The 12,464-nt window shown below is 46.8% G+C and overlaps 1 protein-coding gene across 30 annotated transcripts in view; it reads right to left on the reverse strand.

Moving 5' to 3' along the window:
- CSGALNACT1 (chondroitin sulfate N-acetylgalactosaminyltransferase 1) overlaps window positions 1-12,464 on the reverse strand; it is a 327,223-nt gene that overhangs the window by 76,735 nt on the left and 238,024 nt on the right. For all 30 annotated transcript variants that reach the window (XM_049094800.1, XM_035700129.2, XM_049094809.1 and 27 more), the window contains one exon: window positions 10,318-11,243. In XM_049094800.1, coding sequence (XP_048950757.1) covers window positions 10,318-10,945 — 628 coding nt within the window. In that variant the 5' untranslated portion in view covers window positions 10,946-11,243. The remainder of the gene's footprint in view (window positions 1-10,317; window positions 11,244-12,464) is intronic.

Here is a 12,464-nt window from a genome sequence, read left to right on the forward strand (position 1 = left end):
GAATCATGAAAAACCCCAAATAATAGCCAAAGCGATCTTGAGAAAGAAGAACAAAAGCTGAAAGTGTCACACTTCCTGCTTATAAACCATAATACAAATCTATGGTAATCAAAACAGTGTGGTACTGGCACAAAAACAGACACATAGATCAATGGAACAGAATAGAGAACCCAGTAATAAACCCACACATAAAATAAATAAATAAATAAATAAATAAATAAATAAATAAATAAACCCACACATATATGGTTAATTAATCGATGATAAAGGAGGCAAGAACATACAATGTGTAAAAGATAAATGGTGTTGGGAAAACTGAACATCTATGTGCAAAAGAATGAAACTAGACCATTATCTTACACCTTGTACAAAAATAAATTCAAAACAGATTAAAGACTTGAATGTAAAACCTGAAACCATGAAACTCCTAGAAGAAAACACAGGCAGTAAACCCTCTGACATTAGTCTTAAACAATACCAGTATTCTCAGGTAAGGACAACAAAAGCTAAAATAAACAAACATGATGTAATGAGCGCCGTGTGTTATATGCAACTGATGAATTACTGAACACTACATCTGAAACTGATGATGTACCATATGTTGGCTAATTGAGTTTAAAAAATAAATAAAAAACAAATGAGATATCAAACTAAAAAGGTTTTTCACAGTGAAGAAAAACATCAACAAAATGAAAAGGCAACCTACTATATGGGAGAGGATATTTGCAAATCATATGTCCAATAAGAAGTAATATCCAAAATATATAAAGAACTTACACAACTTAATATCAAAAAACAAAAAAGATTAAACAATAGGCAGAGAACCTGATGGATATTTTTCCAAAGGAGACATACAGGTGGCCAAGAAGCACATGAAAAGATTTTCAGTAGCACTCATCATCAGGGAAATGAAAATCAAAACAACGAGATATCGCCCCACATCTGTCAGACTAGCGATTACCAAAAAGACAAAAATAACAAGTGTTAGCAAGGATGAGGAAAAAAAGCGAACCCTTGTACTCTGCTGGCAGGAACATAAATGGGTACAGCCACTATGGAAAACAGTATGGAGACTCCTCAAAAAATTAAAAGCAGAACTACCATACAATCTAGCAATTCTACTTCAGAAGAAAATAAAACCACCAAAGAGCTGTCTACACCCCCATGTAAATAATGTCAGCAGCATTATTTACGAGATATGGAAAATACCTAAGTGTCTATCAATAGATGAATGGATAAAGAAATTGTGGCATACAAATATACAGATCCATAAGAAAAAAGAAATCTTACTATTCTTGACAACATGGATGGACCAAGAGGGTATTATGTTAAATGAAATGTCAGACAGAGAAAGAAAGATAAATACCATGTAATTTCACTTATATGTGGAATCTAAAAAATAAAACAAACAAAACAAAACAAATATTCATAGACATAGGAAACAACTGTTGGCTCCCAGAGTGGAGAGAGGGGTAAAACAGATGAAGGGGATTAAGAGATATAAACTTCCCTTTAAGATTTTATTTATTTATTCATGAAAGACACACATACACACAGAGAGAGAGAGAGAGAGAGAGAGAGAGGCAGACCACAGGCAGAGGGAGAAGCAGGTTCCATGCAGGGAGCCCGATGCGGGACTCGATTCTGGGATGCAGGATCACGCCCTGGGCTGAAGGCAGGCGCTAAACTGCTGAGCCACCCAGGTGTCCCTAAACTTCCTGTTATAAAATAAATCATGGGGATGTGTTAACTTCCATGTGTTAACACAGCAGAGGGAAACTGGTCAATAATACTGTGATAATTTGTATGGTGACAGATGGGGATCATTTTGTAATGTATGTGCACCTGAAACTAATAGGATATTGCACGCCAGTTATACATCAATTTTAAAAAAGAAAAACAAAAGACAGAAAACATATATGTGGTTCAGGCCAGGAGAGAGGGCAGTAGCCATATGGGAAGAGACAAGAAATTCCTCCTGTCCCATTCTCTCCTGCCTCCTCTTCATGGAACAAAAAGTTTATTGGTGGTGAAAGGGCAATCAACATTCTCGCCATCAGGGAGCTGTGGAACTCACTGCAGCTAGCAGAAGGGAGAAGTCAAAAAAGCCTTATTCCCGGAGGTGGATCGGGAGAACATCCCGAGACCTAGCAACATGGTGCCTGTGTAGGATCTCGATTTAGTCAGAACACCAGCGACTGCCCCACAGTCCTACAGGGCTAAGTCAACATGCCTGAATTAACAAGTAACAGAACTGCTGGGATGGGACAGGGGAGAAGCACCAGAAGACCTTCTCTGAGATGCGAAGGGAAGACCTAAATTGCAGGGCTGAGCAGAGGATGCTCAGGCAAAACCACCTCTGCCCCAAGCATAAGGCATCATGACAGGAATCTGAAGGCTATGGTGCTGAGGGTAACCACAGCAACAACAAATCTCAAACCCAGCCCCACTGCTGACTAGATGGACTCCGTCCCCCCTACATACACACACACACACTAAAGGCCCAGGAGAAGGAGAAGTGTGCCATCTCCAGGGACAAACACCCTGGAGCGTTGATCAGTCTCTACTAGGTACATAAAATGTCTGGCTTTCAACAAAAATTACGAGGCAGGAAAAAATCCAAGACACAAAATGAGCATCAGAACCAGAATCAGCTATGACACAGATGCTGGAATCATCTGACAAGGAATTTAAAATAGCTCTGATCAATATGTCAAAGGCTCCAGTGGGAAAAGTGGACAGCATGTGCAATCAGGGAATTTCAGCAGGGAAATGGAAGAATCAAATGGAAATGTAGAAATTAAAAAATATAGTAACAGAGATAAAGAATGCCCTGGATGGGCTCAGGAGTAACCCTCTTTCTGCTGAGGGACAGATCAGTTAACTGGAGGTGGGGCACTAAAGTTACCCAACTGAAATACAAAGAGTAAAAATGTGCAAACAAACAAAGAAATAGAGCATCAGGAGCCAGGAGACAATGTCAAGCAGCCTGCCATACACATAACTGAAATTCCAGAAGAAGAGAGCAGGAATGCAGCAAAGGAATAATTGAAGAAACAGCAGCTCAGAATTCCCCAAAATGAATGACAGACACCAAACCACAGATGGAAGAAGCTCAGAGACCCCCCCGCAGAGGAGAAATACTAAAAACAAAACAAAACCTAGAAATAATTTAGCTGATAGCTCTGTACCAGTGTCATCATCCTCGTTTTGATCATGGCACCATGGTCACATAAAACATTGACATCAGGGAACCAAGGTAAAGGATATACAGGAACTCTGTGCCATTCCTGCAACTCTTTATTAACTGTAAAATATTTCAAAATAAGGTCTTGGAAATGGCTTTACTATTAGGAACTACATTTAGAAGGTACTGGTGGTAATGTGTAGAACCGAAGATGAAAATAACTTTCTCAAGTACTCTCCACACTCACTTCACTCTCATCTCTAGCATTTGTGTTCTTGAGTTTGGAGTTTAGTTGGCTTTTATTCTGCTTTTACTTATTTATTTAAAAAATCTGGGAACATGACTTCCCTTTCTTAATTGAAGTATAACAGACACACAATGTCACTTTAGTTCCAGGCATACAAGAGAGATTCAACAAGTCCACACAATCATGCTATGCTCACAAGTGTAGCTACCACTGGTCACCATACAATGCTACTAAATACCCTTGACTGTATTCCCTCTACTGCACCTTCCACCCTTGTGACCCATTCATTCCAAATTGAAGCCTGTACACCTGCCATTCCCCTTCCCCTTTTTTGCCACACCTCCAGCCTCCTCTCTGGCCAGCACCAGTTTGTTTGAATTTGGAGTTTAAATCAGATTTCTGGTCTATCCAAGGAACCCAAGTACTATTTTACAGTATTACTTCTATGGAAAATATCCTCTAATCCAAACATCTAATTTACAATGGAACTTTAAGAGCAGGGCAGATTTGTAAAGTGAGTATCATGCTGACCTTGGATTATAAACATGCTTTTATTCCCAAAGGTGTAGAGCAATTTCTTTGCTACATACTAACTGTGCCTTGTCCACAACCAGACTGGAGCTGCGAGCTGAGCAGGGTGTGACTTGGGTCGACCAGGAGTACACTGCACCCCAGGGGTGGGAAGGGTCAGGGACCTGGCTCCCCATCCCGCAGGCAGGTGGACCCTGGTGCAGTGGGACGTTTAGGCTCCTGCCACTGGCTCCCTAATAGTAAAGACTGCTGTGCAGGCTGCAACTGTCACTAGAAGTCGTCCCTAAAGTTGGGCCAAGTCTAGGGGAGAGCTCTAAAACCAGGTGGAGAAAGCACCACACAGTCCACCACTTTGGAAAGAGTGAGAACAGATTTCAGAGAACATCTTACAGATCAGAGGACACGGGGTAGAGAGGCTGGGAGCCCAGGTTTCCCTGGTTAAGGAGGGCTCTTGGGGAGGGAGTATTGGGGTAGGGCAGGCCCCAGGATAGGGACAAGGTGGGACGGGCAGGGCAGGCCCGAGGACAGGGTATCAGGATGGGCAGGCCAGGCCCAAGGACAGGGATGGGGTGGGACGGGCAGGGCAGGCAGAGCAGGCCTGAGGAATGGGGATGGGGCTGGAGGGAGTGGCAGGAAGGGCAGTGGAGAACAGCAGGGGGGATGGCCGTGGCATCTGTCAGGAGCACCCAAGGAAGGTAGTGTGTCTGGGAGACTAGGATCAAAAAGTAATTGGCGCCTGGGTGCCTGGGTCAGTGAGGTGTCTGACTCTGACGTCAGCCCAGGTCAGGATGTTGGGGGCCTGGGAGCCTGCTGGGGTTCTCTCACCCTCCATGTACTCTCTCTCTCAAATAAATACATTTTCAAACGAAAAGTAATCCCTCTCTTTCACACAACAGATACACGCGCCAAATGGCTCCTCAGCAGTTTTCAAGGAGCTGTTCTGAAGTCAGTATTCACTCCTCTTTTCAACCCCCTCCCACAAAGCTGTAGTGGTTCTGAGAAGACTCGCACATCTGGGCAGTTTAAATACCTCTGTTTGTGCTAATGGCTCCTAGACGCTGTCAGTCTGCCCTCAGCTGGGTGCACGCTTGGTCCTGTGTCTGTTGGTCGCCCCAGGAACTCATGTTTCCCCTTCTCTTCCTATTAGAACTTCTCCCCAGTCTTGTACTACTCACTAGGTGGAGGGCCCCCAAGGTTGTCTGACCACCTTGGATGTGTCTTTAAAAGATTCCCCATCTCATCCCAGGGCCAGAGGAGCATGTGCATTGGGTCAGAGGCCACCAGAGGGGAGACACGGTGTGCTGAGGTACCAAGGTCGAGACGTCTGGATTCTTGGCCCCAACACCCACCAGAGGAGGGACCTTGATGTGGGACAGAGATCGTGAGCAGGTCTACCTGTCTGGTGGAAGAGGGGATTAAGTAAACTGATGTGTGGGAACCGTTGGAAGTAGTACCCAGTGCACAGACATAAGAGCAGTGGGATAGACCCCACCCCTGACCACAGGGACCTCCAAGATGCTGAACTGCCTAAGCACTTGAGGACCACTGCAAGCAGGACAAGGAGGGATACTTGGGGCCCAAGAGCTGGCCTCACTGCCTCCTGGGAAGGTCAGACCTCCCAACTCCAGATCCAGATGATCCCAGTTGTGCTAAACCCCTATGCTCACAGCTCAGGGCTCTCATGAACCCCGCCCCTGGTGACCCTCGGGTCCTGCATGCTGACCACGCTGGTCTCCATACTAACCCTAGACACCAATCCTATTCTGGAGCCTGCTTGCTTTCTGGTACTCCTCCCCTGGTCTCCTCTTCCCTTTCAGGGAATCCCTTGTTGGCTTTAGGGATGGGCTCCCATCCAGCCTCCGCTGGCATCTCCCCTGAATGTCTAGCCTGCGCTCAGCACCAATCCCGAAGAGTACCCCCTACTGACCCTCGACCCCTCAGTGCTGGGCCTCCCCATGTACATAACCAGGTCCCTCAAGCCTGAGACCCACCGTTACCCTCCTTCTCCGGACCCCAAACGCTGAGGACATTCCGTCCCAACAGCAGGCATCCTATGCATGAATGTAGGTTCCCCTGCTGTGAGGCCCCACCATGCCCCCATGGGATAAACCAGGGGTCTGGCTAAAAAGCTACAATCCTTTCTGCAGACCCCGCCTCCTTCCTAAAGGGGCTGAGCGGGTGAAGTGTGAGCAGCAGCCCTGGCCACATGTCCCAGGAAGGTGCTCCTGGGCTGTGTTCCCCCCAACGCCCCCCCCCCCCCTGCCTAGGCTCACATCCTTCCTTCACATGAGGCCCCAGCTCAGGCCCTCTCTCTGCTAAGCCTTTGTTCCCTGGTCCCCCTAAAGCCACATTTGCCCATCCTGGACATCTCCCCATTTTCACAAGTGCTCTCGTTGCCTCTTAACAGGAAACACAAGGCAGGAGAGCAGTGACAACCCCAACTTCTGAAAAACTCCCCTGGGAACAAAGCTGCCTGGCATGAGCACAATGACAAGACCGCACAGAGTCATACTTCGCAGTTCCTGCAGTTCTGTGACAGAAAACACGGTTCCATGTGTCTCTGCACAGTGAGGGTCCATGGAGCTGACCCCTAGCAAAGGCCAGCTGCACAGCTTGCCCCTAATTCTGTCTCCCCTTTACGCCTCCCTCCTGTCTTCTCAGCCTTGGAGGTGGGACTTGCTACCCAGTGTGCAGGGCTCTGACAAAATGAGAACCAAAGGCCCCCTGTGTTGAAATTATTAAGAATTTCCAACTATTCTACAACAGCAGAGCATTTACTGTAGCTTGGGGCTCTGGCACCTGCCCTGACAGGGGCTGGACTCCTGTTTCCAGCAGAACCCAAGGATGGGCCACTTCCTCTCCCACCAGGCCTACTCAGAACTCAGAAGTGAGCCCCAGGCGGGGCGTGGTGAGGTGAGAGCCAGTCAGAAGGGCTGGCCTGACTTCTAACGGCCTCACTCCCTGGATATGCTGGAGATGCTGGCTGAGAACTGAGGCCCACCCCAGGACCTGAAGTCTTTCTGCCATCCCTCTTGCCAGCACATCTCCCCGCATCCCAAACAGGTCAGACCCGTCCCACTGTGCAGACTCTCCCGCCCATCCCCCCCAGTTCTCCCCTATTGCTGCACCAAGATCCTCAGGTGCTCTCCCAAGATGGCCAGAAATGCATCTGCATGCCTGCCTTCCCTCTCCTACCCCAAGTCCCAAAGTCGCTGACAGAGAGGCCTACGGCTGAAATGCACACGGAGGAAAGAGCCCACTTCCTCTCCTCACTGAGTACCTGCTCTCTAAGTGCCCAGGACCTGGAAATGGACTTGACTCACCCAAGTGGTCACAGGGAATCCCTTAGAGGTTACAGTGAGACACAAACAACGGAAGTCAAACACTCTAGCTTCACTCCTTGCCTTAGCTTTCTTTCCCAGGAAGCAGGAGTTGCAGGTTGTGGAGCACGGGAGGTCGGGATTTACTGTACAAGAGCTACTAAGGTTTTATAGTGATTTCTGTGCCCTTCGCTTTAAATCCATGCTGCTCTCAAAACCTTCATTATCTTGTGGATCACTGGCTTGGCTCCACCTCACCCCCAAACTCTGTCAGTGTCTCAGCCACTTGAGTCACCACTAATCCACAAAAGCTGGTGGGGGTAACAGAGCGCAATCCCACGGGGACAGACAAAACAAACGTCTCATACAGACTCATGTTCTCAGCCACTTGGATTGTAAAAGAATAACTTGGAAGGCTGAACTGTTTTACAGAACCACGTCAGATTTTTGTCCAAGAGTTCGACTGAAAGTATGAAGTCAAAGCCAGAAGTTATGCCGCTCAGATTTAGAAAGGAGTCTGTACATCCCAGACTGAAGGAGCAGCTGAACCACAAACATAAAGATTTTCTGTTCACTTGAGGAGATAAATATGTAGGCATCCTAAGGCACAGAATTGGATCACACTTTTCTACTTTAATTTCTTTTCCCAGATACTTGTAAAAAAAAAAATGTCATGTTCTTATGTAAGAAACCAACACAAAAGTCAATGCCAACATCACATCTAGGGAAGGGAAGAGGGAGGCACATGCTGTTCCCTCTGTTTCAGAGCTAGAAAATAATTACATTAATACAGATAACAGATAGTCATCAATGTGGTTGGTGCTCTCCCTCTGCAAGCTCCATGGCACCTAGGAAGTGGCCACGATCAGTCCACACCTGATAATCTGCCTGATAATCCTTTTGTAGAGGAGAATCCCAAAGGGTTGGTGGCATGTCCTGGTCACCCAGCACAGTGGGTGGCAGAGGACCCTTCAGGGATGGTTGCCTGGCAAAGTTAAGAAAAAACGCTGAAGCAGTGCTCTGCATTTTGCAGAAGGCTGGGGTGGGTAGTGCCTTGGAGGATGTTAAGTCCAGTCTCTAAGGAAAGAGGAGGAAACCAAGTGTCAATGGGGCTTAAGGGTCTTGGTCAAAGCCACACAGCTCCCCATGCTCGTGTCACCATGCCACCTGCCTCATAGTCAGCTTGAAGCTTTGCAAAACCATTATCACCCTGAAGCATTCCATGGGCTTTTATAATCGTTCCTTTAAACACCAAGAATTCCCATACTTGTTCCAGCTTCAGCACATCAGTTGTCATCCTAGGAAAGCAGCTGACCAGACTTTCACCAAATCTGGAAGATACGTGTGGGTTGATCTGCCTTAAAACAGAGGCTGTGTGCCACACATGAAAGCAACACTCAGTATCTAGGATCACAGCGTCTCTGACAGAAAGCAGTTGTATCTCTGAGCAAAGAAATTCTGGGACGAGAGGCCTGCATCACTGCTAAGAACAATGGGCCTTGCGTATGAAGATATTGCACACAAAAAGCAGACAGAGGTTTCAAATATGAATGCAGATGAAAAATCACAAGGGCAAACATCCCAAATTACAGACATTGATTTGTAATCAAGTTCTTTTGAAATTGCTTCGTGAGTGGGCAGTTCCTGGGCAAGTGGCAACCAGGATTGTTTTTTAACGAATAACAATTGTTTTTTTTTTTTTTTAAATGGCTCTCCCTGGGTGTCAGCTAGTAAGATACTGTGTGTGGAAATGTTTCATAAACTCCAGGGCACTATAAAATGTGATGCCGCAACATCATGATATTTTGAACTCTGACCCAGTACTAACCATGTGCTTATACTTGCTAGCTGCCAAATGTGCTAGGCATTTTTAATACCTCATATAAATGATGAACAACAGGAACAAAAATCCCAACAACCAGTAGCTTGATCTTGTAAAAGATTTCTTTACCTGGCTCTACGTATAGTAAAAAAATTCTATATCAAAATTGCATGGATTTACGGTTCATATAAAAAGTGAAAAAAATCATAAGACGGTGACGTGTCCAAAGAGAACAGGCGTAAATAGCAGTGATATGACTGATATGAACTAAAGGGAGTCTTGCCTGACAAGAGGGTGGCGATATAACCAAAGTTGGGAGTGGGGTGACATGGACACAGCTACACATCTGGGAACTTAAAGTTGATTCTCTCCAGAAACAAGGGGAAGAGCTGGATGCCCTCTAAAGTTATTTCTTCTCCCAAATTATTAGTAGATTTTGTCCCCGTAACAAGGGAAACACCAATAAGAAGTCACTAATGAATTTTCCAAGAAACTAAACTTAGGCTGCTTTCTTCCAAAATTAGACACAAACAAAAACTAACAGTAGCCTGTTCTTCTGTGCCCATCATCTCATTAGTTTTCAAGTGCTGTGAGAGTCTTGTACAATATAACCTAGAGGTTATGGGAACCAGATTGCCCAGGTTCAAACCCTGGCTCTATCACTTGGTAACTGAGCAATCTTAGGTAATTTATTCAATTAATCTGAACCTCAATTTCCTCATCCTCCTAATAGGGTCATTAAGCAGAAAAAGGGAATTAGTTTGTATAAAACAGCATCTGGCAAACGTCAAGCGCTACAGACTACGTGTTTGCAGTTACTGTCCTGCTTATGGGCTGGTAACAAGGCCGGTCCAGGGAAGAGAGAAATTAAAAGTGCCCCTCATCCTCTATTTGAGTTTCAATGTGTTTTGTTTATATCTTGCTTTATTTTATTTTATTTTTTTAACGAAAGCAGAAACGTCTCCCTTCTTCTACGAGGGAACAACGAGCCTGTCCACTCACTCCATGTGCTTTTCATGAGAAAGGAAGTCGATCAGATATGTCCAAGAAATAAAAACCCAGGCGATGTACCTTCGCTGTCACTCACCTAACGCTTCCCACCCGCCACTCCCACAGCCAGCTGCCAGCCTGTCACAGCTGCGACCTGCCTGGGGACCCGGCCCCAGCCGCCTTTTCTTCCACCTTCCACCCAACTCATGAACTTGCCAACCTTCTATGAAATCTGTGGCCGAGAAAGGGCGCTGATTGGGGCTGCCCTCCACGGGGCTGTTCAGAGCCTCCAAGGCGGACTCGACGGCTTCCACCAACTCATCCCGCTTGTCCTTCCTCACAGGTTTCTCCTCGGGGTGGCGTGTCAGGCCCGTCTCCAGCTGGTACACCTTCTGCAGCGTGAAACTGTCAAAGGGCACTGCGGCATACTCCGTGGCCAGCTTGACGCCCGTGTGCACCTCGGCCTTGTCCACCTGGGAGCGCAGGAAGGCCAGCAGGTCTGCCGGGGGCTTCTCTGGGGGCCCTGGTTCGGAGCCCAGGCCGGCAGCGTCGCTGGGGCGATGCTGGGCGCTCCGGAGCCGCTCGCTGCGCTCCTGCAGCTCCTCCTTGAGCTGTGCGATCTGCCGCTTGAGGCTGCTGATGTAGTCGCGGTGCTGCTCCTCCCACTCCTGCAGTGCGGCCTGATAGCCCTCCTTCCCCGTGGGGCCATTGGCCCTGGGCAGCCCCCACTGCTCCTCGTCCCCTCGCGGGGTGCAGGCCAACATGTAGAGGACAGACACAGCACAGCAGAGCAGCACGAGCAAAACCGCCACCCGTGAGATCCACGCAAGCAGCCCCCGGCGAACCATCGTCACTCAGGAATCGGCCATGCATCCAGACCCGGTGACATTCCAGAATGCCAGGGCCCCTCGGGAGGGCTTCCCTGGACTAGACCACAGGCAGCATGTGTTCAGGGCCCCCAACGCTGCTTTCATTCATTTCTTTCTACAGTGTGTCTGGTCCCTGGAAGTCTACCACCACGTGGAGCAGTTTGCCTACTTCTAAAGGATGATCTTCCAGGCAGCAGCAAGTGCAGTGAAAACTCCAAGCTTTCCCATTCATTCCCATCATCGCCTTCCAGATGCGCAGCTGACCACAACAAGGGACCTGGGGGGAGACCAAATGGCAGGAACACTTAATCAAGAGAGTAACAGCGTCTGTATGTTCACCGTGGTGATCAATATTCAATAGCTGTCCCATGAGGTTTACAGAAAATGATTAGACAGGGGATTGACTACTGTTAAATGTTTCTAAATCAGAACACAAATATGCATGTGCAGAGCAGTGCACATAAAAAACAGAGGTTGCAGTTAAAAAATTATAAGGTGGAACACCTAGGTAGTACAGTGGTTGAGCATCTGCCTTCGACCCAGGGCGTGATCCTGGAGTCCCGGATGGAGTCCCGCATCGAGCTCCCTGTATGGAGCCTCCTTCTCCCTCTGCCTGTGTCTCTGCCTCTCTCTCTCTCTCTCATGAATAAATAAAATCTTTAAAAAAAGATTAGAAGGAAATATAGCAAAATGTGAATTCCCTCTGGGTGGACATGTTAACAGTGATTCTCCTACTTCTCTACATTTTTCTCTATTTTATACATTTTCCACAATGGCACATGTTATTTTGATGGTTAAGAGGGAAAAAGCAAAACTTCAATGAAGTGAAATCATAAGCAGGGATTTCTCCAGCCCAGGCCTGCCCAGCACTGATGGACGGAGAAGGTGAGACCTACACATGCTACCTGTGTGCACTCACTCAGGCCAGGACTGAAAGCAGACTCAATATGGTCTTTGAGCTTTCTGATGAAGACATAGGGAAGCACCTGATGCTTCAAATATGCAAATAAATGTGGATGATCACATATTAAGATTAAGATCTTAATCTTAATTAAGATTAAGATTAAGATCACATATTAAGTCCAGGGACGGTTGTTCCAGCTGACTCTCTAATTCTGCTTGCATACTGGGGATGATAATAAGTTTACCATAGAAAGGGATGGGGTTGGGAGAACAGAGACCAGAAATACTTGTCAGGACTCAAATCCCAGGCATGTCTCTGCTCCAGCCTCCAGAAGGAATTCTGTGTCCTGACTGATAATCAGGAATCCCCAGGCAGATCACAGAGCCTTTCATTCATTTTATTATTTTATTTTATTTTATTTTATTTTATTTTATTTATTTGATTTGATTTTATTTTTTTATTTATGATAGTCACACACAGAGAGAGAGAGAGAGGCAGAGACATAGGCAGAGGGAGAAGCAGGCTCCATGCACCGGGACCCCGACGTGGGATTCGATCCCGGATCTCCAAGATGGCGCCCTGGGCCAAAGGCAG

Source organism: Canis lupus, chromosome 16 (assembly GCF_003254725.2).
Source record: "Canis lupus dingo isolate Sandy chromosome 16, ASM325472v2, whole genome shotgun sequence".
NCBI classification, from domain to species: Eukaryota; Metazoa; Chordata; class Mammalia; order Carnivora; family Canidae; genus Canis; species Canis lupus.